The sequence below is a fragment of the Erigeron canadensis genome, chromosome 2 (assembly GCF_010389155.1).
Source record: "Erigeron canadensis isolate Cc75 chromosome 2, C_canadensis_v1, whole genome shotgun sequence".
NCBI classification, from domain to species: Eukaryota; Viridiplantae; Streptophyta; class Magnoliopsida; order Asterales; family Asteraceae; genus Erigeron; species Erigeron canadensis.
In genome coordinates, this window is record NC_057762.1 from 20366394 (window position 1) to 20388604 (window position 22211).

General features: G+C 36.5%; 2 protein-coding genes and 2 long non-coding RNA genes across 5 annotated transcripts in view; 2 read left to right on the top strand and 2 right to left on the bottom strand.

Annotated features, from left to right (window-relative positions):
* Positions 1 to 8538, top strand: part of LOC122590098 — a 17732-nt gene extending 9194 nt beyond the window's left edge. Inside the window, exon 2 of one of the 2 annotated variants that reach the window (XR_006322402.1) lies at positions 7767 to 8538. This is a non-coding gene — a long non-coding RNA (uncharacterized LOC122590098). The remainder of the gene's footprint in view (positions 1 to 7766) is intronic. The other variant, XR_006322401.1, reaches the window with a different exon arrangement.
* A 1788-nt stretch (positions 8539 to 10326) lies between these two features.
* Positions 10327 to 10838, top strand: LOC122587839. Its single transcript, XM_043760004.1, has 2 exons — positions 10327 to 10510; positions 10587 to 10838. Exons 1-2 carry the CDS (start codon positions 10346 to 10348, stop codon positions 10836 to 10838), a joined length of 417 nt encoding a protein of 138 aa, XP_043615939.1. The 5' UTR covers positions 10327 to 10345.
* A 135-nt stretch (positions 10839 to 10973) lies between these two features.
* LOC122587840 lies at positions 10974 to 12026 on the bottom strand. The gene is made up of 2 exons (XM_043760005.1): positions 12023 to 12026; positions 10974 to 11482 (listed from the first exon to the last, which is right to left on the bottom strand). Exons 1-2 carry the CDS (start codon positions 12024 to 12026, stop codon positions 10974 to 10976), a joined length of 513 nt encoding a protein of 170 aa, XP_043615940.1.
* Positions 12027 to 13362: 1336 nt separating this feature from the next.
* LOC122589377 lies at positions 13363 to 18651 on the bottom strand. Its single transcript, XR_006322255.1, has 13 exons — positions 18631 to 18651; positions 18398 to 18540; positions 18155 to 18308; positions 17723 to 18014; positions 16890 to 16964; positions 16135 to 16288; positions 15865 to 16052; positions 15702 to 15781; positions 15270 to 15611; positions 14990 to 15178; positions 14751 to 14874; positions 14206 to 14654; positions 13363 to 13653 (listed from the first exon to the last, which is right to left on the bottom strand). It is a non-coding gene; the product is annotated as an uncharacterized LOC122589377 (long non-coding RNA).
* Positions 18652 to 22211: the final 3560 nt, after the last annotated feature.

Sequence of the window (22211 nt, forward strand, 5' to 3'; positions counted from 1 at the left end):
GTGACTCCAGTAGAGGGGTTCAGACCAGAAGTGCCTCTAGGAAACCATGTTCATATGTCATATTTTATCATGATGGATTCGAAGAAGATTGACGAGGCAAGAAGACCCAAGCTGGGTGATAGCTATGCAAGAAGAAGCTTCACCAGTTTGAACGAAATAAAGTTTGGAATCTGATTCCTCCTCCAGTTGGCCAGAAAGAACCAATTGGAACCGATGGGTCTTCGGAATAAGGTTGACGAAGATGGTCATGTGATCAGAATAAGGCCAGATGGTGGCAAAGGGTACGTACAGACGACCTTGACTTTGAAGAATCATTTGCACCAGTAGCAAGGTTAGAAGCCATCAGAGGTTTTTAGCCTTTGTGCTCTCATAAGTTCAAGGTCTACCAGATGACGTAAAAAGTTTTTTGAATGAGAATTAGAAGAAGAAGTTTTTGTCAAGCAACCTCCAGGCTTCATGATGAAAAGCATCCATATTGGGTATATCGTCTGGACAATGAACTGTATGCCTCAGACAAGCCCTCGAGTCTGGTATGATACTCTGACCAAAACTTATCAGAAAATGGTTTCAAAAGAGGTGCAATTGACAATACCTTATTTATTCTTCGTGAAAGAGGTATCTTCTGTTGGTACAAGTTTATGTTGATGATATTATTTTTGGTTCTACTGATGAATCTTTGTGTAAGAAATTTTCAAAAATCATGTCTTCAAAATTTGAAATGAGTTTAATGGGTGAATTAACATTTTTTCCTGGACTTCAGATTAGACAAACCAGTGATGGTATTTTTATTAATCAAGAAAAATATGTTAGAGATATTTTAAGAAAATTCGATATGAATTCTTCACCCTCAAAATTCACTCCTATTTTTGCACCTTTAACAATATTTCAGACCCTGATGGGAAGCCAGTGACACTACTGTCTATAGAGGCATGATTGGTTCAATGTATTAACTGCCAGTAGACAGATATAATGTTTGCAACATGTCTTTGTGCCAGATATCAGTCTAACCCAAAAGAATCTCATTGCGGCTGTAAAGCGCATTTTGAAATACCTTAAGGGTACTCCCAGTTTGGGTCTTTGGTATCCCAAAGGCTCATGCTTAGATCTAATGGGTTATTCAAATTCAGATCATGCAGGTTGTAAGATAGACAGGAAATCCACTACTGGTGGATGTCATTTCCTTGGTGGCAAACTGGTGAGTTGGACCAGTAAGAAGCAAACCTCAGTTTCTTTATCCACTGCTGAAGCAGAATATGTGTCTGCAGCCAGTTGTTGTGCTCAGATACTCTGGATGAAGCACTAGTTTCTTGATTATGGTATTAAGTATTCAAAGACTCCTATCTTTTGTGACAATATCAGTGCCATTGCTATCTCAAACAATCCAGTCATGCATTCCAAAACGAAACATATTGATGTCAGGTATCATTTTATTCGTGATCATGTAATGAAGAATGATGTTGAAATCCACTTTATTCCCACTGATAAACAACTTGCTGACATTTTTACAAAACCTTTGGATGAGAAAACTTTTCAAAATCTTGTCAGTGAGTTGGGAATGTTGAACCCTTAATCTGGAACCTTGTTATGAACGCCTTTGTGACACTGGCAGGGTTCTTTGCTTCCAGATTTATAAATCTATACCAGTAAAGCTATCGAACGCCTTTGTGATACTATCTTTGCACTGATAGATTTATGGATCACCATTCCAGGGGGAAAGACTTAGACCACATTTTTTATATATATCTAAGTTTCAGGGAGAATTTATTAATTTATTTTCTCACTGGACAAATTTTTTTTTTTTTAAAAAAAAGTGTTTCTAGTACCTTGTAAATGTGTCCCTCTCATTAATACTGGATAAGTTGATGTGCATGTTTGAAGTGACTTCAGTTGCTTTGTAAATGCGTCCCTCTCATTTATTTATATTAGTTGATGTGCGTGTTTGAGGATTACCAGAATGGTCAAATCTGGGTACTTACTGGAGTGTCCCTCCAGTGTACCATTAATGCATGTTCTACTGGCCTAATCCACCAGTGAAACTGGAGTGTCCAGTCAACCTCCAGATGCATTAAAATGAGTCTGTGTGTGTCAAATATTTTCTTTTTAATAATCAAGGATAGTGCATGCCAACCTTACAAATTTTTCATCTGGACAGTTACTGTTTAGCTTACGTGGCATGATACTTTCAATTTAAATGATGGTTTTTGTTACCTTGGGAAGACAAAAAGTGTTAGTGGGTAATTTTTGTGGGCTGTCAACCGTCATACATTTATATATGATGGGAAACATTAAATGCGGATGTCAAAACCGATCAAAACTGTTTTGAACTTTTTTCAAACTTACCGTTTTGAATTCCATTTTCTCTTTCCTCTATAAATACTCACATTTACCTTCACTATCAGATTCATCTCGAAAAATCATTTACTCCCATATCTTCAAATTCCTTCATTTATTTCCTTCTTCAGTTACTCTCCAATCATCATCATCTCTCTTATTAAATTTTTGCTTTCAATCTTAAATTCCTTCACTTTCATTTTCATAATATCTAAAATGGCTCCTAAACCATCTCCTAAAAATCTTCTTGCTGCAAACTATAATCCTGTCGATAATGTCAAGAAGGCATCTCATATATCTCTCTCTGCTGATGCCATCCGCATAAACATGAATAATTGGATGGCAAAACTCTCAACAAATCACTCTGCCACTTCAATCATTGGAAGGTTGAACACCTTCTTCTTGAGTAGTCCACTCTATGGTGCCCTAACTCTAAATCCGGGCAAAATGTATCATGAATATCTTTGTGAATTCTGGTATACTGTTGTGTACGTGGAAAGTGATGAATCCATCCACTACACCTTAAAACAAGGCACCAAACACTTCACCATTATTGTTGATTCCCTCAGAGATGCCCTGAGGATGAATTATTTTGATGAGAATGAAATGCCAATTGAGATTCCATCTGGAATCAATACCAGGGAGGTGTGCAGGTTGATGGGGCACACGGAAATAGTTGAAGAGAATGGTCAGCTGCTCAGGAAGGGCATTGTATATATGAGCAGGCTGACAGACTCATGGAGATATTTCTTCACTCATCTTGTTGAGTGTTTGGGTGGCAGTTCTGGAGGTTTGGATCAGATTAACCAGACACAACTCCAGATTGCTTACTGCCTATGGAATGGATACAGGGTAGACTTTGCCCAGATCTTCTTTAATGATCTGGTGGACAGACTGAGGGTCAAGAGCAGGAAGGCCTTCATTCCTTACATTCGATTTCTGTCCATATTCAGAAGGGCCCTGAAGAATGAGTACAATGTAAATACAACTCATTTTTCAATGTGTGAATATCTGAGGGACCTCAACCAGTTGACCTCATCTCCTACTGAGGTTGACATTCCATCGGTGATGCTCTATCAATTCAGAATTCAAGAAGATGCAATTGCATCATCACCTGATGGGGAAGTTGCTGGTGAGCCTCATAATGATGAAGAAATTGTTGATGATGTTACTGTTGAAAGGGTGCAACCTATTTCCCAGATCGCCCCAGATCTTCAGCAGCCTGGTGTGAATATTGTTGAAATTCCACCTAACCCCACCAGGCCAAGGAATAGAACTCGTCGTCTTAGGAAAGACGGAGTTCTGGTATCAACCTTTCCAGAATCTACTCATCAGGATTCTGGAGAAATGGGTCAGGAAACTGCCCAGTAACCACTTCCCCAGTACAAGTAGAAGGAAGTGGTGAAGAAGAAAGAGGATCTGGATCACCTCTTGTCATTCCAGTGGCAACTGCTGAAAGTGGGGACATCATGGCTGCTGATGGGTCCCTGATTGTTGAAGAGGTTGAGGGGGAACAAGTTAGGCAGGTTGAAGGAGAGAATCTGGAGCAGGTGGCTCAGATTGATTTGAATGTTGGGGTGAAGAATATACAAGTAGAGGACCAAGTAGGTGGATATGAGTTGATTCTCCACTGTCTGAGGATAATGATTTTGATGTGAATATGAGTTTTCTGGGAGAAGAAGAAATTGATCGCACCATCCACTCTGTCTCCCAGTCAATTCTATCTGATATGCCTCCTCCACCCCCAGAAAATACACCAACACCCCTTCCAGAACAAACAACAACAATTCTTGAATCACCCTCTGCACCAGAAATTCAACATTCTGAACCACTGGCAGTCACCCAACCAACTGAAAATATCATAAGGGTGTTGCCAGTATCATCAATCACCAGAATCATCAATCTGTCCAGTGGTCTCTCCTCTTTTTCTTCAACCGAGGTTCAAGGCCTTTTCGATAAGGTGGCGGACCTAGAGAGATCACTTCAGGCTTCTTCTCAGGTTATTTCTGACTTCAAAACTATAATTTCCAATAATCTTAAGTTAGAAATGAACATTTTTGCTGGTAATGAGAAGATAGTCTTTGAGAAGCTAGATGAACTTGTCATGGCAACAAATAGAAATTCTGAATCAATACAAGTTGCAGTCCAGGGAATCAAGGAGGATGTGGTAAGAAGTGTTCAGACTGCCATTCAAACTGAAGTTGCTCAACCTCTGGCAAGTCTGACTGGTGATGTTCAGAATTTGACCACCAGAGTAAGCTCTGTGGAGAGCAGGCCAACCCTGGAGAAAAACTCAGTGGTTAGCACCCTCAGTGATGAAGTTGTTAGGAAGTTCAGAGGCAATATGTTGAAAGAAATCACTGAGGAGGTGTTTGAAACTCTCCTTAGAAATCTCCGAGATGGGTTGTTGCCTGAAGTTATGAAGATGATTGACACCCAGTTGCCTCGCCACTTTCCTCAGGATCTTGAGATAATCAAAAAGGAAGTGATGCAGTTGAGGAAAACTGTAAACAACATTGCTCCAGTGTCTGGTCGAACATTTGACTCTGCTGACAGACATAAACTGGATCAGGTGTGGAATCATCTTCAATCTGGAGATGCTTCCAAGGGGGAAGGTTCTGGTTCTGGAACAGAGAAGGTTGATCTTAGGAAGAAGATCGAAGTCTGGAAGAAGGTTATTGGTGAAGATGTCACTGGTACCGAAGCCAGTGGACAAGTTGAGGAAGAAGCTGCTGGTACTGATGCCAGTGAGCCAGTTTTTGAAGAGTTCCCAGATATCACTACAACAATGAAAAGTCTCAAAAGAAAGAAAGTGGAATCTGGGGAACCAACAAATGAAGCAGAAGAGTATGTGTCTGCTGATGAGGCTAAGGTAAAGAGACTGGAGCAAGAGTGCATCTTAATTGAAATCTTCAAGAAAAACTTAAAAGATGACTTGATTGCTCACCAGTTGGATATGGCCAGGCATGGGACTCTGGATTCTTACAACACTGGTAGGTTGGGCGTACAAATTGAAGTTTACAAGAAGATGAAGGATGATCCCAGGCTGAAGAAGTGTCTGGATGCCTTGGATGACGTCTATATTCGATCCATGTATGCTCAGGATGAACAAGTTTATGATTTTGAAATTTATGGTGTGAGCATACTGGATCTTATTGCCCAGAGAAGAGAAGAACTGAAAAATCTCCAGCAACAAGTAAGGAGTAATGCAACTGCTCTGGAGCATGAATATAGGAAGAAAGTCAAGGGTTTGCCCAAGGCACCAGTCAGAAAATCCAAAGCTGCTAGAGATGCAGATCTTAGCACCTTCATTCCCTTGAACACAACTGAAAGGATAAATAAAGAAAAATTTCAACAAGTTGCTGAACAGAGAAAGGTGTCCAGGGAAGTGGATGAAATGGTGAAAAGGGCTCAGATAAAAGAAAAGTATGAACATCTGTCACAACTTAGAGCTGATGTCTGACCTATACTGGGTGCTGAGATCCATCTGGCAGAAAATCATGATAACATCTCTAAGTTCCATGTCAAACTCTTCAGAGAAGGGAACTTTACTGATGAAAGAAAAGACACCTCAATCAGGGCTTTTGGGTGGTCAGAGTTAAGAGAGATTGGGCTTTCATTCAGGGGTAAAGATGTCTCCCAGGATGTGAAATACTTTATGAAGAGGATTGGCAAGGATGGATGAGGAAGGAGTTGATGGAGATGGAGCTGGGCCTAAGGACTTCCCTTACTTCGTCTTCATTTCCAGGTGTAAAGAGGAAGGCCACTGAAGAGCCAGTTGGGCATGCTGAAAAGAAATAGGCCTGACTCTGATACTGTACTTGTATTTATTTTAATGTTGATAAAATTGTAACTTTCCTCTAGTTGATGTCTGTATATATAAGTTGCAATTCCTATTTTTTTTCAAGTACTTATCCAGATTAAGTCTAGAAATTAAAATGTACAAATTGGGAACACTGATGATCTATAAAGTGGCTCTCCAGAAAATCAAATTAGACTTAGTCAAATTTTTCAAGGATTCTTCAAGCACAAACTTGTATAGATAAAAGCTTGAAAATCCTTGCATAATTTCTAAACAAATAGGGGGAATTTGTTAGGTCCAAATTTACTGGACTCGCTCCAGACGTAACTACTGGAGCCCTCTGAAGATTTGTCCAGAAATTATGTGAAGACCAGTGAACAACTTACTTGTATAGAAATCTGGATTCCACCAGATTTGTTCACTGGACTTCACTCCAGTCAAGATCTTTCCACTGAAGAACATTCTCACTGAAGTCGAAGACTGAAGTCTGACAAATAGCGGAGCTCACTGGAAGACTTACCAGATCTCCTGACTGGAGTCATTGTCAGTGTTCTAGACCTTACAAGTCTGAACACTGATTACGAGGATTTGACTTTATGCCTTTACATGCCTTTAACCGGACAATCCATTTGTCTTTTGTTAAAAGCCTTACACGCATGTAAAGGTGGTTGGTTAATTAGAAGACAAGTCACTATCATGTGACTTTATTCTTGTACTTTAATCAATGCTTTTAAGGAATTAAAGTAATTTCTTTAAATGCATATAACCATATTTGTACGGCAAAAAGAATATTATATTTATTCTTTTTGCCTATAAATATCAAGTCACTTCGTCGTCCAAATCATATACTTTTGCAATTTGGTGCCTTTGCTCAAATACTCTCGATCTAAACAGTCATACTTCACAACTTTAAGTATTTCGATCAAAGAGTTTATTTAGCAAAGATTAGATCACTTGTAATTCATAGGTTGTTTAGATACTTACTTTGTAATATCTTGTTCTGCAACAACCTTGTATTTTATTTAACATCAATAAATAAAATTTTAAATAAAATACACTTGAAAATTACATTGTGTCTCACCATTTACTTATTTGCTTATCTTTATATTGCTTAAGTACGTATTACGTTATATATATTCTTGCATTTATATTAATCGTAATACTAGTCCAATCTAGTGCTTACTTGACGTTTAATACTAGTCCTCTCTAGTGATTACTTGACTTGTTATTCTACACTTGTGGGTTAAACCGTCGAGTGAGGGACTTCACATTCCAGCTATGGAGTTTCTCCAGTGATGCACTTATTTGTCATAGTTACACTGATAGAGAAAATTCTTTCATTCTACTGTTTTTAAGAAAGCTCCAACTTTCAGTAGTATTTAGTTGAGCCACTTGTAGAAGAACTTATCTGTTTTGTTTAAGAAAAGGGTTATTTTTAAATGAATTTGACCTCTATAAGTTTTCTTATAGTGAATTTAGTGACATGATTTCTCTAAATGATGCCTTTCTCAGCTAGGTTTGTTACTGTTTCTTATCCCTGTTTTGTGAACTATGGTCTTTGAATGTTTAAAAGTTTCTAATCCCTATATTTAATATATATTAGTATTAGTATTTATAACCTATATTTTTTCAGATGAAATATCTTGGCAGGTCAACCAAAGCAACTGCATCTATCATGCTGAGATGAGACTTGGTACACAATGTCGTATTGAAAAAAAAAAAAACAGAGTTTTAGCTTTCAACTAATAGATTATTTATCTTTCAATTGTTTTTAGCCTAGCTTAAGTAAGTTAGTCTATAAATGAATGGCTCGTGAACAAAGTTGAATGTAGGTGAAAACTCAGGGTTCATAGACATGAAGTCTCTACGTGATTGATGCAGTGTCTTTATTTCTTTTGGTTCGATTTGCAATTATATGCAACGTCTCCTCTGGCTCATCACTTAGACTCAGATCATATGGTGCAAAGAAGTTTTTGTTTCCGTTTTTAATGCTTTCTTTGCATTCAAGTTTAGCTTTGTTTACATGTGCAGAGGTCATTCTCTATTGGTTTTTTATTAACTTGTTTTCAGTTTTGACCAGTAACAAAGTTTGTTATTTTGACCAGGTAAAAAGACTATGTATAGCATTGTTTCGTTCCGACTTGAACGAGTGGCTGCTTGTAGTAGACTCTAGTTATAGTTTTGGTAGAATTTAGCGTGATATCTTTTGGCTTCTCGTAGTTAAATTCTAGTAATATTGGTCCAAAGTAGAGCAAAAGCAATCAATTTATAACATTAATACTCGCTTCCATGTACGTGTTGTAGTTTATGTGTTTCTATTGATTGCTAGTTAAACCATAGTGATATTGTTGTTCGTGTATTAAACTCTAGCAATGTGACCCCCCGGAAGATGGTCTTTTTTTCAATTATTTGTTTTTTGCTAGCCCTTAAATAACCTGTGGCACTCTTCACACCAACAAAACTAATGCTTGCATAATACCAATGTGAGCTTTGTTCCATCTTTGTTCCATTTTTGTTCCATTTTTAAGATACTAATATGCATACGGATACACATATAATTGAAAAAGACAACGAGTTTTATGTGTTTGGATAGAAACAAGTAGTTAATAGAAAAAAGACCATCATCCGTTTGGTCACATTACATAGATGCAATTTCTTATGAAACAACCAAATTGACTAGAGAATTTAAACAAACACATGCAGCTAATCCAACAACTTTTTAGAGCAAGAAGCTTTTTCTTGTCTAGTCTTGATTGGGAATTTGAATGGAGGATCCGGAGTTTTTTCAACGTTTACGGTCAACTCCACACGTGACACGTAAACATCGACTTGTCAAACCTTCGTTCCTCTGTCTCCAATATGCTTAATCATGTTCTCTCGATCTCCAAGATCATTACGCAATGGACGTAGTCCGTTATCCAAGTCTCCTTTTAGATTTCTAAAATAGTAGTGCTTAGGTGACTTCGGATCATAACCCAACTCTTTTATCATTTGATCCACCGAAGCAATGCCAAAAGTATCCGTGCTAAGACAATCTACACAAGTTACCACACCACCATTATAAGTTCTTTCAGGTATAGATGAAAAACTTCCATAATGGTGCAGCTTGACAGTGAACAACCAAGGAATATCCTCTGTTATAAAATGATTGAATTAGTTCAACTAGCAATAGAAGCTATAAAACTTTGTAATAAAAAATGATAAAACTTTACTTACCATAAAACTTACCATACATCTCTTTAGTAATATCTTCTTCCCCAGGAGATCTAAAATACCAATCATGATTCATTGTGATTTGTTTATGCATGTTATGACTCTATATAGCATGTATTTATATGGACAAAAGTTTGAGTTGTCATTTCCCTTTTTTAATAAAAAACAAAAAAGGTAAATATGGTATACATAAAGTTTAACGAGACCAAAAAGAAGAAATAATGAAGTTTAACCTTTATTAATTCATAAAATAACATTGTAATCATCATTACATAAAGTCATTTCTTAATGGTAAGCTGATCAAGATTACAAATAGCTCTTTGGGCATCTGAAGGCATACTTCCCAACGAAAACACAACATCGGATACTTGTAAAATTATATTATCTGTCTTCGTACATTTATCCTGAAGATAGGTAACATAAATTTCTTCACTTGGGGAAATGGACCTAGTAAAATTTTGTAGTCTCTCGATTGCACGTTGGGTTGCAACCTTTGACTCCATAAGTTTTTGAGAGATATCACACATGTCTTCTTTATACTTCGTTTCCTCTTTTATATCTACAAGGACTACATCAAGTGTCATATGCTTAGTAGATGACGAAGAGGCATCCATTTTGTTGATTGATAATACACTTAAAAGTTAGGAATTAGTCAAGTTTTGATATGATTAAATGGTTAGAAAATATTATCCCCTATATATAGGCCAACCGACAATTAGCTAGCTTGCTTCCGACATTTGCATTAAATTTTCGTGTCATAGTTGATATGTCAGATCAGCAAACAGTATAATTCCGTGTTAAAGATGATTAGTCATTTTAATAAACAGTAAAAATCCGTGTTAAAGTGGGCTACTGACATCAACAGTAAAAATCCGTGTTAAAGTTGATTAGTCCTTTCATGAACAATTTGATTATGTATTAAAGTTGACTTCATATGTCATTTACACAAGCCTTATTTATACCCAAAAGAGTGTGGTCAAAGTAATTTCAATACAAAACATGTCTTCTTCGGCTTCATCTACCACAAACAACAGGCTAAGTTCTAGTTCACGAAGAAGGAAAAGTGGTGTATGTAATTGTAACCCTCCTCAAAGACTCAAAGAATTTACGTCTTGGACTAGGAGGAACCCAAACAGAAGATTCTTAGGATGTCGTAGTTATAATGTAAGTCATATATATTTGGATAACCAAGATAATTATAGTAATTAATGTGTTAACTTTAATTCAACCTATAATGTAGGCCTCTAGAGCTGGTTATTGTGAATACTTTGATTGGGTTGATCCTGAACTACCTGACGAAAGATACAAAGAAGCCATGAACGAGCTTCATCAAGTTTCAGAAGGTAATAGAGAGGCGGAATTTGCAAGAGAGTCGCATATGGTCACTTCTTTAAAAGAAAATTTGGTGGAGCAAAAGAAAAAGATCAAGATTTATCAAACGTGCTTGATAGTTATCTTTATTTTAACTATTATTTACGTTGTATCTATGTAATGGTTTCTACCAAAGTTTAAGAATCAATAATAAGACGTACTAAATTAATAAAAAAGCACACATTGCAATACGTAAATCTCAAGATACAATCATAGTTAAAACATAATGCCGCTTTCAAGCAACAATTGGTTGTTCTTACATATCATCCAAATCAAGTGCATCATTGTTTTCAGATTGTGAACCTGATCGGGGGGGCTTTGACTGAGATGGGAAAGGGGACTGAAATTGACTTCGTTTATGTCCAAATTCACCACAACGAGTGCAACCTTTCTTTATTGGAACTTCCCCTTGAGATGGTATACGATCTTTGTTTTTGGGTCTTCCAGCTTGACGTTTCTCCATTAGTGGTGGAAACAATGGTTCAACATCTTCTAGAATTTCCCAATCATCAGTATCCCCAACAGGAAAGATTGATTCTCTGTATGTTGCTTGATAAACTGGTTTGTGGAACCATTCCTTAGCAAAAGAAAGATAGTTACTTTGCTTCAAAAATCTTGAGACAGCAATAGCGTGACCACAAGGTAAGCCAGAAAGTTGCCATTTACGACATCCACACGTTTGATTATCTAAATGAACGACATATCTATGCTTTCTATCATCAACTTCATAATGGGTGTCATCAATGCCATAAGTTTCCCATGTAGCTGCTTTTAATAAACCGTGTTAAAGTTGATCATTCATTTCAATAAACAGTAATAATCCGTGTTGAAGTTGATCAGTCATTTCAATAAACAGTAATAATCCGCGTTAAATTTGATCAGTCATCTCAATAACAGTAATAATCCGTGTTAAAGTTGATCAGTCATTTCAATAAAAGTAATAATCCGTATTAAAGTTGATCAGTCATTTCAATAACAGTAATAATCCGTGTGAAAGTTGATCAATCATTTCAATAACAGAAAACCATATGTGTTAAAGTTGATGGGTTATGATCCGAAATCACCTAAGAACTACTATTTTACAATTCCAAAAGGAGACTTGGATAACGGACGTCCATTACCCAAATATTAATAAAACTTTTATTTAAAATAAAAGAATTTCAAAATGTGACAAAAATAGCTCCTAACGACTAGTTTTTATAAAATAGACTACCATTTCACATTTCAACCCACACATTTACTTTCACTTCTTCTTACTCTAAAGCATATATTCAAACACCCAAATTGATCCACACTTTAGGCCACCCATGACTATAACGGAGGCCAAAGACTCGATGCAAGCTCACATGCTTGACGAGGACAAGAATCGAATAGACATGGGGGCTGTGATTAACCACATTAACCAACAAAGGGCGGTTCACATGGCAGAAATTGGATGCCTTCTCAGCTTGTCGAGGCGACAGCGTACTAACATGGAGCAAAGGTATGTGAGATACCTGCAAGAGAAGGTATCTCAGTTGGATGACACCATTGCCCAACTAAGGGGTGCAATTGCAACTTTGACGAGCACGCTTGAGCATGCAGAGTTTTGGCAAGGTAATATCGACCACCATAATGTTGGTTGTCGGCCCGATGGTTACGTGACAGACCTGGGGGAGGAATACGCAAATGAAGACCCTCCCAAAGGATAAAATGAAAACGACGGTTATGAATACATCCACCGCAACGATGGTGACAGTTCCTTTGATTCAAACGATTCTCGCTTTTATTAACCCGTGGTTTTAAAATTTAGGTCTCGTAATTCTCGGTGTTTTACGATGTTTAGGACCCGTGATTCTCGTCATTTTATGTTGTGTTTGTGCTCTAATAACTTTGTAATGCTTTAAAATTATGAATAAAAGTTTGTTTTGTATTGAATTACAAAGTAGACATTACAGTATAGTTCCAATGATTTGTGGCTAGCAAGCCAGTTTTCCTATGGTGCCCCTCGTTAATTTGCTTTGGCATCCTATACCTTGGCAAACTACATGGCTCGAACAATTATTCTGAAATGATTGGGGTCTTTTTGTTACTAGTATTTTTTGAAATTTGGTTTGTGATGGTGATGGGTCAATTCAGATGTGTAAGCCAACCAGTGGAAATGCAGTTGATGAGCCGGAAAGGTTTAATGGAGTCAACGTTATTAAAGCCAAGGACTAGGGACCAGAATCTGATCGATTTTAGAGTTCCATTTTAGCTAGTTGCTCATGAGGAGATGTCGGACCAGTAACCACAGCCGCAACATCAAGAGTCTGATCCAGAGAATGATATAACTGGTTTTGGGACACCTGAATATACAAAACTTGTAAAAAAGCTCAATATCTAGGGAGTTAGGCATATAAGTTGAAATACGATAAAATAAATGACAAGTCTTCATGAACTTGCAGGAAAAAGCTTAGTATACTTTTGAAAAGATTACCATTAGAGAAAGCAACACACATTATGTGTATGGCAGTATGGGTGCACAGGGAGGTACAGGTGGGCATAAAACCCAGACCCGAACCCGGAAAAGAATCAGAAACCAAACCGGGTCAAACCCGGGTTTAACCAAAACCTGAAATCAGGTATGTCAACATAATGCAACTCACTAGTCAGCGCCATCATTGTTACACCTAAAATCAGGTATGTCAACATAAAACAAAAACCATTGTCATCGAGAGTCGGTACAATTTGTAGCATATAGCCAAAACCTTCAAAACAATACAACATTAAAAACCATTTGTCCAACGTTTAAGTGAAAACCATCACAAATACTGTCTACACAAAGTTACTAGCCATAAACAACTTGAAAATGGATCAAACAAAAGCTACACCCTACACCTTCTAATTGGTCTCTTACATTGGTTGGATACTGAAGTCTTTAGTAAAAATGTCCTTTTCGTTTCCCCGCTTCCTTCCTACAAAATATAAATAAATGAGGGACAATACATGAAAATCAACAAATGGGGGATACGTCCTGGTCACAACAAACCGGAAATTAAAATGTCGGGTAAAGCCTCCATGTATGTATAGTGTACTGTTTAGTTCACTACAGAGGTGTTGTTGTAAACAATGGAAGTACAATCTCCATAAACACAAGCAGCTCGTTCTAAGAAGGTGAGAGGTGTAAGTGGGCATGAATTTGCAGAGGTGGGTTTTAGATGTTCCATCCTTTGCGTACAATTATTACCTTTTGATTATTTACCATATATCAGTAAATGGGGAGATAGATAGATAGGGAGGACATAAGCAGATGTAGCATTAGGTGACCGGGGGTACACATATGTGCCTAAGACATACACTAGACATACAGGTGCTTAAATTGGCATTTTAATTGACGGGTTAGTGCTTTTTTTGTCAGAAGCCGGGTACACATATGTGCCTAAGACATATACACTAGACATACACATGAGCTGAGCTTTTTAACTAGTTAGCAATAACCAAAAAAGTATACTAATATAGCACATCACCTGAGCTTTTTGACTTCCGATTCCTCATAAACACGTTCCTTATACTCCAAGGCAAGATCAGTCATACGCTCCCTATAAGCTAGAGCAGCTTGGATAGGATCTCCCACATCTAAGCCCAAGCCATGACTTAGACGGTATAAAAATATACATACAAAGACACCACAATCACCAAACAAAGGTCCTTGCTGAGGGGTCAACTGTTTTGGAAATGTATCCCATGTTATGTTGTACAAACTGTAATCAAGGCCTCTCTTTTCAAATACACCCAATCGCTGAAGATATAAGGGCAGTTGTTGTTTCACCGTCGTAATCATAGATTCCACACCTACTTTGTTAGTTGCCGAAGAAAGCCAGTCATGATAGTTGTCGTATATCATCATCACTCCTGTAGGTATATGAAACTCTCCAAGAGTCCAATGCGTTTCCACACTGTTTATCGGAATCAATACCTAAATATTACATGGGAAAAGGTTTGTTACACAATAGGCTTAATGTTATATATTATATATTATGTAACAAAGTAGTTATTTAATATATTTACGTACACGATCAACTTCTCCAAATGACACCTTGAACCGCCGCCCATCTCCATATAAATTACTTACATCACCCCTCAAAAGAAGTGTGAGAAACCAGCCATCCACCATACACCAGTCCGCATTGGGTGGCCTGGTTTCGTTCAAGTAATCAACCCACATAGATATGTGTTGTCACATGACAACCTAAGTATTAGACTACATTTTAGACAGGGATATCTGGTAATCTATGTCACATAAATTCTAACCTCATCGTGCAACCAACCCTTTCGATGGCCGGTATCCATGCAAAGTAGGGCATCCCAAAATGGTTCTCTTAAGATTATATCAGGAGAAAATGACAAACGCCATCCCTCAAGACCTGCCATCCTCTTCAAATCATGGTATTAATAACTAGGCACCGGATACATTTTTGATGGATCGTCCCGTTTTAGATCCTAAAAGAAAAAGCAAATTAAAAAGGAATAAAATATTCTAACTCGTACATGTAACAGGTAACATCAAATAAACCAATGTATATGCCTATACCTCAACCCAAGGTGCAACCGAGCGCAACTTACAATAGTCTGACTTAGGGATAAATGAACGGACAGTAGATGGTTCACCCTTTACATTAACACTCTTCAAATTGAGACACTTTTTCTTAGAGTCCCGTTGACCTTCCCGTATCCTCCTCTAGGTTTCATTCGATCTTTCTTCCGCATTCTTCTTTGCTTCCATGTGTGCTTGAAACCTCTTATAATGGGCAGCATTCAAGAATGCAACTTCCCGAGCCTCCTGTAGCTTGTTCTTCTTATCGACACCGGTAGCAACTTGTGTTAAGACCTCTGCAATAAGTTCTTTATTTAACACATACACTATTTCTTCGTTCTACATAAACAAGAGCAGTAATTAGTAACCCCTGTTAGACATGCCAACAAACAAATCTTTTGTAACTAGTAATGGATTATGCATCAATACCTCATCAGGTGCCTTGGTGTTATTAAGTTGTACATCTTGATATAGCTGGGGTCAATATGATTTTGCTGTGTTGGCGGTATCTTGTGATTGAGTAGGTAAATTAAACAAGTTAGTTATGTGAAGGAGTCGTAATTAGTAAACTATACAAAGTAACATAAACTACCTCAAAAAGTATATTGTCGGCCAAGACGTCATCACACGATTCACTCTTATATGAATATACTGATCTTGCACTCGACTTGATCAACTCTACTCTCAAGCTCATCTATACTTGCGTGACACCGCTAAATTTTGCGACTCGTACAAATTGTTCGAGTAGTCAACCTCTTGGTCTTTTTTCTTTATGTGATTCTGCATATATAAATGGGAAATTACTTGAATAAACAAGAAAAGGGGGCTATTTTACAATCAAGACAAGCTTTTCAAAACTTACGATTCTGGACAAAATACCCGTGGCTTTATTGTATAAATCACACTTTTGCCATGTATCAACTATCAACTAATCAAAACTCACCATGTACATCTCCTTCTCTCCCCTGATTACCCCATCTTCTCTATTTCTCTTCTATCATTATCCCGATCCCTTCCTAGAATAAAATCCTAAATTAAACAAATCATGATAATAACACCACAAATCCAACGATCAATTAAACAAGATTTTGGTTCTGGTCAAGCTAAAACTTCATGTGTCTTGAACCTGGACAGTGAGTTTGTATGTAAATATTCTGTTGGAAGTACTTCTAAATGTTTTGTTATAGGCTGAGATACGCCAAAGGTCGAGTCGACTAGTTACAAAGATCTATTTCTTTAGCAGGTTCACTACTTGTATTGCTGGTTCTTTTGGGAGTCTACACTAAGAAACCGAACTGATGATTTTGTCCAAATAATATCTTAGCTTTTGGTCATCAAACAAGAGTCGAGTTTATCAGTTATTCTCATATAGTTCACCTTGGTAGTCCATGTCAAAACCACCTGATGGTCTATAGTATAAACCACATGATGTTTCCCTTGATGGTATATAGTATAAACCACCTGATGTTTTTGTCGAGATTATGTTTTGGCTTTTGGTCATAACATGAAAGTGGCGTTTATTAGTTATAACTTATAAAATAAAAATAACAGAAAATAAACGTTTTATAAAAAAAAATATAATAAAAAAAATGTTTCTCGGGCGTTTTAGTAGCAAACCTGATGTAGTTCTAGCAACTCGTCAATTTTGTGCCAATCATCGTCTTCATCCTCATCTTCATTGTCCGTGTAATCCTATATAATGCATGCAGACTAGGTAAAGATATAATGACGACAATACAAAGCAATGCTCTAAACTATAAAGAGACTGGATAATGTTATAAACCAACAGTACATACATTTCTTATTTCATCCCAAGCAAGATTGCAATTTTAAAAAGTATGACAAAGTTACTCAAGTTAAAACCAGGAGTGTCATACATGTCATTTTAAAACTTCAGTTTATAATATAACTCATGTAACTAATAGTAGAATACTCAAACTATTTTATAAACACACATAATACTTGCTGTAAATGGAAACCACCATATTTTTGGACAGCAACATATACCTTATATATATACTTATATTCTGGAGATTAGTATATAACCTAATGCTATTTTTATACCTTTAAAATAGGCCGGGTTGTCAAGTTTCATTATAATCAGTCATCAGTTTTGATTCAGCTCATTGGCTCAACAAAACAATGGAATTAGTGAATAAGAGAATCAATGTTAGGCTATAGTAGAGAATCTGGTTCTTGTTTGGTTCAGTGGCCGTCAGTTAGAACTTATGACACCAAATTACGATCTAATCTTTTTTAAGGCCCCAAATGATAAAATTAACATATGACACTACCTTAGAATAAAGGGTGTTGAATTGAGCCAAAGCACTTTTTGGTGCAGATGACTGGTCGCGAAGGAAGCAGTTTGAAGATGTCATCACACAAGCTATCATCTCAAACACATAATTACATACTTTTGTTATTTGTTCAGTGTTTAAATAAAAAAGTACCTGAACTTTCTGCTCAATTACTAGTACACGGTTCTTCAAGCTCCAGATATCTGCTTGTATCTCTTTGTTAACCGCTTGCATCTCTTTGCTAATCGACTCCAATGCGAGTAGCGGCTCCTGAACGGTAACATCTATCGGTATACTGGTGGCGGATGGACACCATATCCCCATGATCCCTTACTGGTGGCGGATAGACACCATGATCCCCATTAAAAAATCTAGTACTAGATATGTACCATTCTTGACCACGTTCGTTATCCTTGGGCCGTATGGGATGTATTGGTGGGTTAAGCTACAAAGTAAATTCATTTTTGCAATCAGTAACAAATCTAGTTATATGAACAGATATATGTGCAACCAGTAACAATCAAATTACCTAATGGCAAACAGATTATAAAGTTTCAAATATATAGAGATTAAGTAGAATATTACATTATTAATGCTACTTAGTAATGGTGCTGCATCCACATTCACATGAAATGTTGATTGCTTTTTCCAAGCAAGGGCTCTTGGGATCTCTTGGGATGAAGGCATAGTCATGCTCCCAACAACGCACATGTGCTGCAAAAGTCTCTAAAATCCAAATCTACGATAAAGTATATATTAACACATTTGGAAAAAAATAATATAAGTATGTAAATTAGAAACTTTGTTATGGAACTTTTATTGTATCACCTTAAACGTCCATATAAATCCACCAAAAGTAAACTTTGGCGTTGTAGGAGGTCCCGCCTTTAACACTCTATTAGTCTTGGGATGAAGGCATAGTCATGCTCCCAACAACGCACATGTGCTGCAAAAGTCTCTAAAATCCAAATCTACGATAAAGTATATATTAACACATTTGGAAAAAAAATAATATAAGTATGTAGATTAGAAACTTTGTTATGGAACTTTTATTGTATCACCTTAAACGCCCATATAATCCACCAAAAGTAAACTTTGGCGTTGTAGGAGATCCCGCCTTTAACACTCTATTAGCCATTCTATTGAAAATTCCGTTTCTTATACATGCAAACGTGGTGGACCAGACATACGAACCCCAAGGACAAGCATTCCATGCATTTATATCCTCGACAATTCTTAGTATACTGTTTCGTACCACTCAAATCATATGACTAAGCATACACGTATCGCATCTTCATTACTCAAATCATCAAACTGCTCACTATGAAACAAACTTGTAAAGTCATATAAGGTAACCGAGGGACTCTCCACATGTCCAAAAACTCGGTCACAAAACAGAATTTCACCGCGTAAATATGGCTCCCAATCCATTGGTCCGAATGGTAAACCGGTAATCAAACAAAATTGCTCACGACCAAATTCTAGGTTAAACCCACTAACTTGGTATATCAATGGTTGGTTTTCCTCGTGAACATCTTGGTTGGTTTACTGGGATTTGAGTTTGAAGTATCAGGTTAACTAATGCCGGTTCATTGTCTGTATACGGAATATCTAACCAATGACCAAAACATGTCTCCCTAAACATTACATCTCTATTTTCATTTTTTCGGAACTTATCCCTTATGAGAGCAAGATAACTCATCTTGCTTCTGATTGTCAGATCAGCCGCATAAAACATCTGCCGCATAAAACATCTGTTGATAAAAACAGAAAACACATACATACAAGTATAACTTAAAATTAAAATACTCCATTTCATATACACATATACAATTCTCCGTAAAAGCTAAGAATCTTTTATTGTTTATTTGAAAACAACATTTATGTTAAATAAGTACACTAAAGGAAGCCTTTTATACCTGATTTGTGTTTGCCAATGACAAAATCATCACTAACACCGCAACTTACTGAAGCTCCAACTTTGCTTGAGTGCACCACATTCTGTATAGCAGAAACCATTTATAAAGTTAGTCCTAAATATGCTAATAGTTAAACAGCAAGAACGAGCCAACACAATACAAGAATGACTGCACTAATGATCACTGCACTAGTTGATTTCAGTAACACTACAATATTTCGATGGGAGAAGTTCAAATTAATCTGATCATTTCAAGGAGAATTTCTTTTGTAACATTAGTGTAAATAACTATACGCCTCACTTCGACGAAAGGGAGGCCAATGCTTATAAGACTTCTAACAATGACATCTATGGCAACATTTAAAGAAACTACAACCGTTCACTCCCTGTGAGGTTTTTTGGATTTGTTCACTCACGAGTGCTGTGAGGTTTTTTGGATTTTATTACTCAAAACACAGAAACGCTATAAAGCATATTGACAAACAAAGGATTATCAACCTTTCTTTCATTCAAAAGAAGGCCGTTCAGATTTATGCAAGTCATACTTAAGATAAGCAAAATGGTATAATAGCTGGTACACTCCAAGCTTCAAGAAGTGTACATGAAAATTTCACACATAGAGATATCGACTCCTGTGATTCTTATGCATCTATGATTCTTATGCATATACATCTGTTTTAACATTTAGTTAAAGAACAGAAGCATTGGTAAGCACTAAAGGAGCAGAGGGTAGAGGGTATAGTTGATATGCAAGCCGAATCAAGTTGTAGTACAAAACATATTAAGCATGCACATGGTTCTGTTTTCCCTATATTTCATACTAAACTTGTTCCAGTCGTTTTTATATCATTTAAATTAGTCATTCATGAAAGAAATTTCACAGCCATATGGCTTTTTTTTTTTCTACGACCATCTTGCGAAAAAAAAATTCAATCTGGTCTCTTGTCTCTTTGTTGATTGAAACTTTGTTAATGAGAATCACCACCAAGAAAGTAGTGTCGACATAAAATTCACTTCACACAAAACAGACATACTCAAAATAGAATAAGAAGTTGTTTTTCTAGTAAATAACCTAGATTTGACAATCCCTCTGCCGGAATGACATAACAACGTTGTAGCATCAATCGCAATGTTTTGAAAACCGGACCGGACACTGAACCGGGCTCACAAAAATTCAATGGTCAGATCGGTCGGACCGTAGTTGGACAGGGTTTTGACGAAACATACATTTTTCCAAGTAATACCATAAGATTTCTAGTTAAAATATAACATAAGTTCAATAATATTAAAGTTCAAGTAATAATTAATAATAAACCAAAGTCTAACACAAAACACATAATTAACAAGTTCTAATATAAGTTTAAACACATTCTTATGTCATCCAATATCAATAATCATTTTCTCTATTTTCTATTTAGTCTTGGCCATATTCAAATGAAGATAGGAGTATATATATAAAATTTGACTAATTCTCACATAAGACTACTTTGGAAAATACAAGTTAATTTTCTGTAAGAAACTCCACAAACAAGCTCGTTATTCAGTATTCTCATTCCTGCATCAGTAATAATGGCTTCTTGTTACCCCACTCAAAATCAACAATATAAGTTCCTTTTTTTTATCCCCCACGTTATTTCTTCAATTCATTTTCTAAACATCGATTTGGTTCCCCTAATTCATTTCATCCATTTTTCCAAATCTCTAACCAAAATCTCCCCCCATTTCATAAATCTAAAAAATTTATGTTTCATCTTCTTCAATAATAATAATAATAATAATAATAATAATAATAATAATAATAATAATAATAATAAACGAAGTTTGATCTTACGGTGGATGTTGTGATCTACTCTAAACATGATGAATTCATCATAAACGTAACATTTGGATCTTTTTTCCCTAAAAAAATAGAAGAAAAACAACATAAAAAAGACGTTGACTTTGTTTGACCCGGTTCATAGCGGTTCGATAAAGGTCCGGTTCGAACGGTTGAGTCCGGTTCAATTTCCACCATTAAACCGGGATCGGTTCGACCGGAAGTCTTATAAAATCCGGTCAGACCGCGGCCAAACCGGTCCGACCGGCCGGTTTGAAAACATTGATCAATCGAGATGATTTCAAAGATATCAAAACAAATATTTATGAACATGTACATAACACAAACAACCAAACCGTTCAAAAACAACATATATTTTACACAGGCAGTCGCCAAAAAAATTTCTTTCAATACAACATTGTCTACACTTTGGAGATAAGTATTAAAAATATAAATTCCGTACCTTTTTGAGCTTCTTTCAAGATCCATAACCAAGGTCAGCCATACATTACACCAAAACTTTGAATTTCACATGATTTAGGGTTTTTTTCAAAAAAAAAAGTAAAGAATAAAGATATTAATGGATGATTGATTTGAACAAAAAATATAATGGATTTGGATTATAGTTTTAGTTTCTTTGAATATGCAAAGACTGATGATAGTGTGTTTGAGGGAAGAGAGAGGAAAGAGAAAGGGAACATGAGGGGTCGTGGTGAACAGCTGGGTTGTACATGGTGAATGCAAATGGTAAGTTCCCATTGGTGGAAATCAATCAGTGAGCCGTACAGATCAAAAGCACGGGTATAATGTTCAAATTAGATTTTTTTTAAAAAGTGAGTCTCATTCATAAAAGAGGGTATTTTTTTTGTTTATTCTAGTAATAATCCCTTAATTTTATTTAATATCTC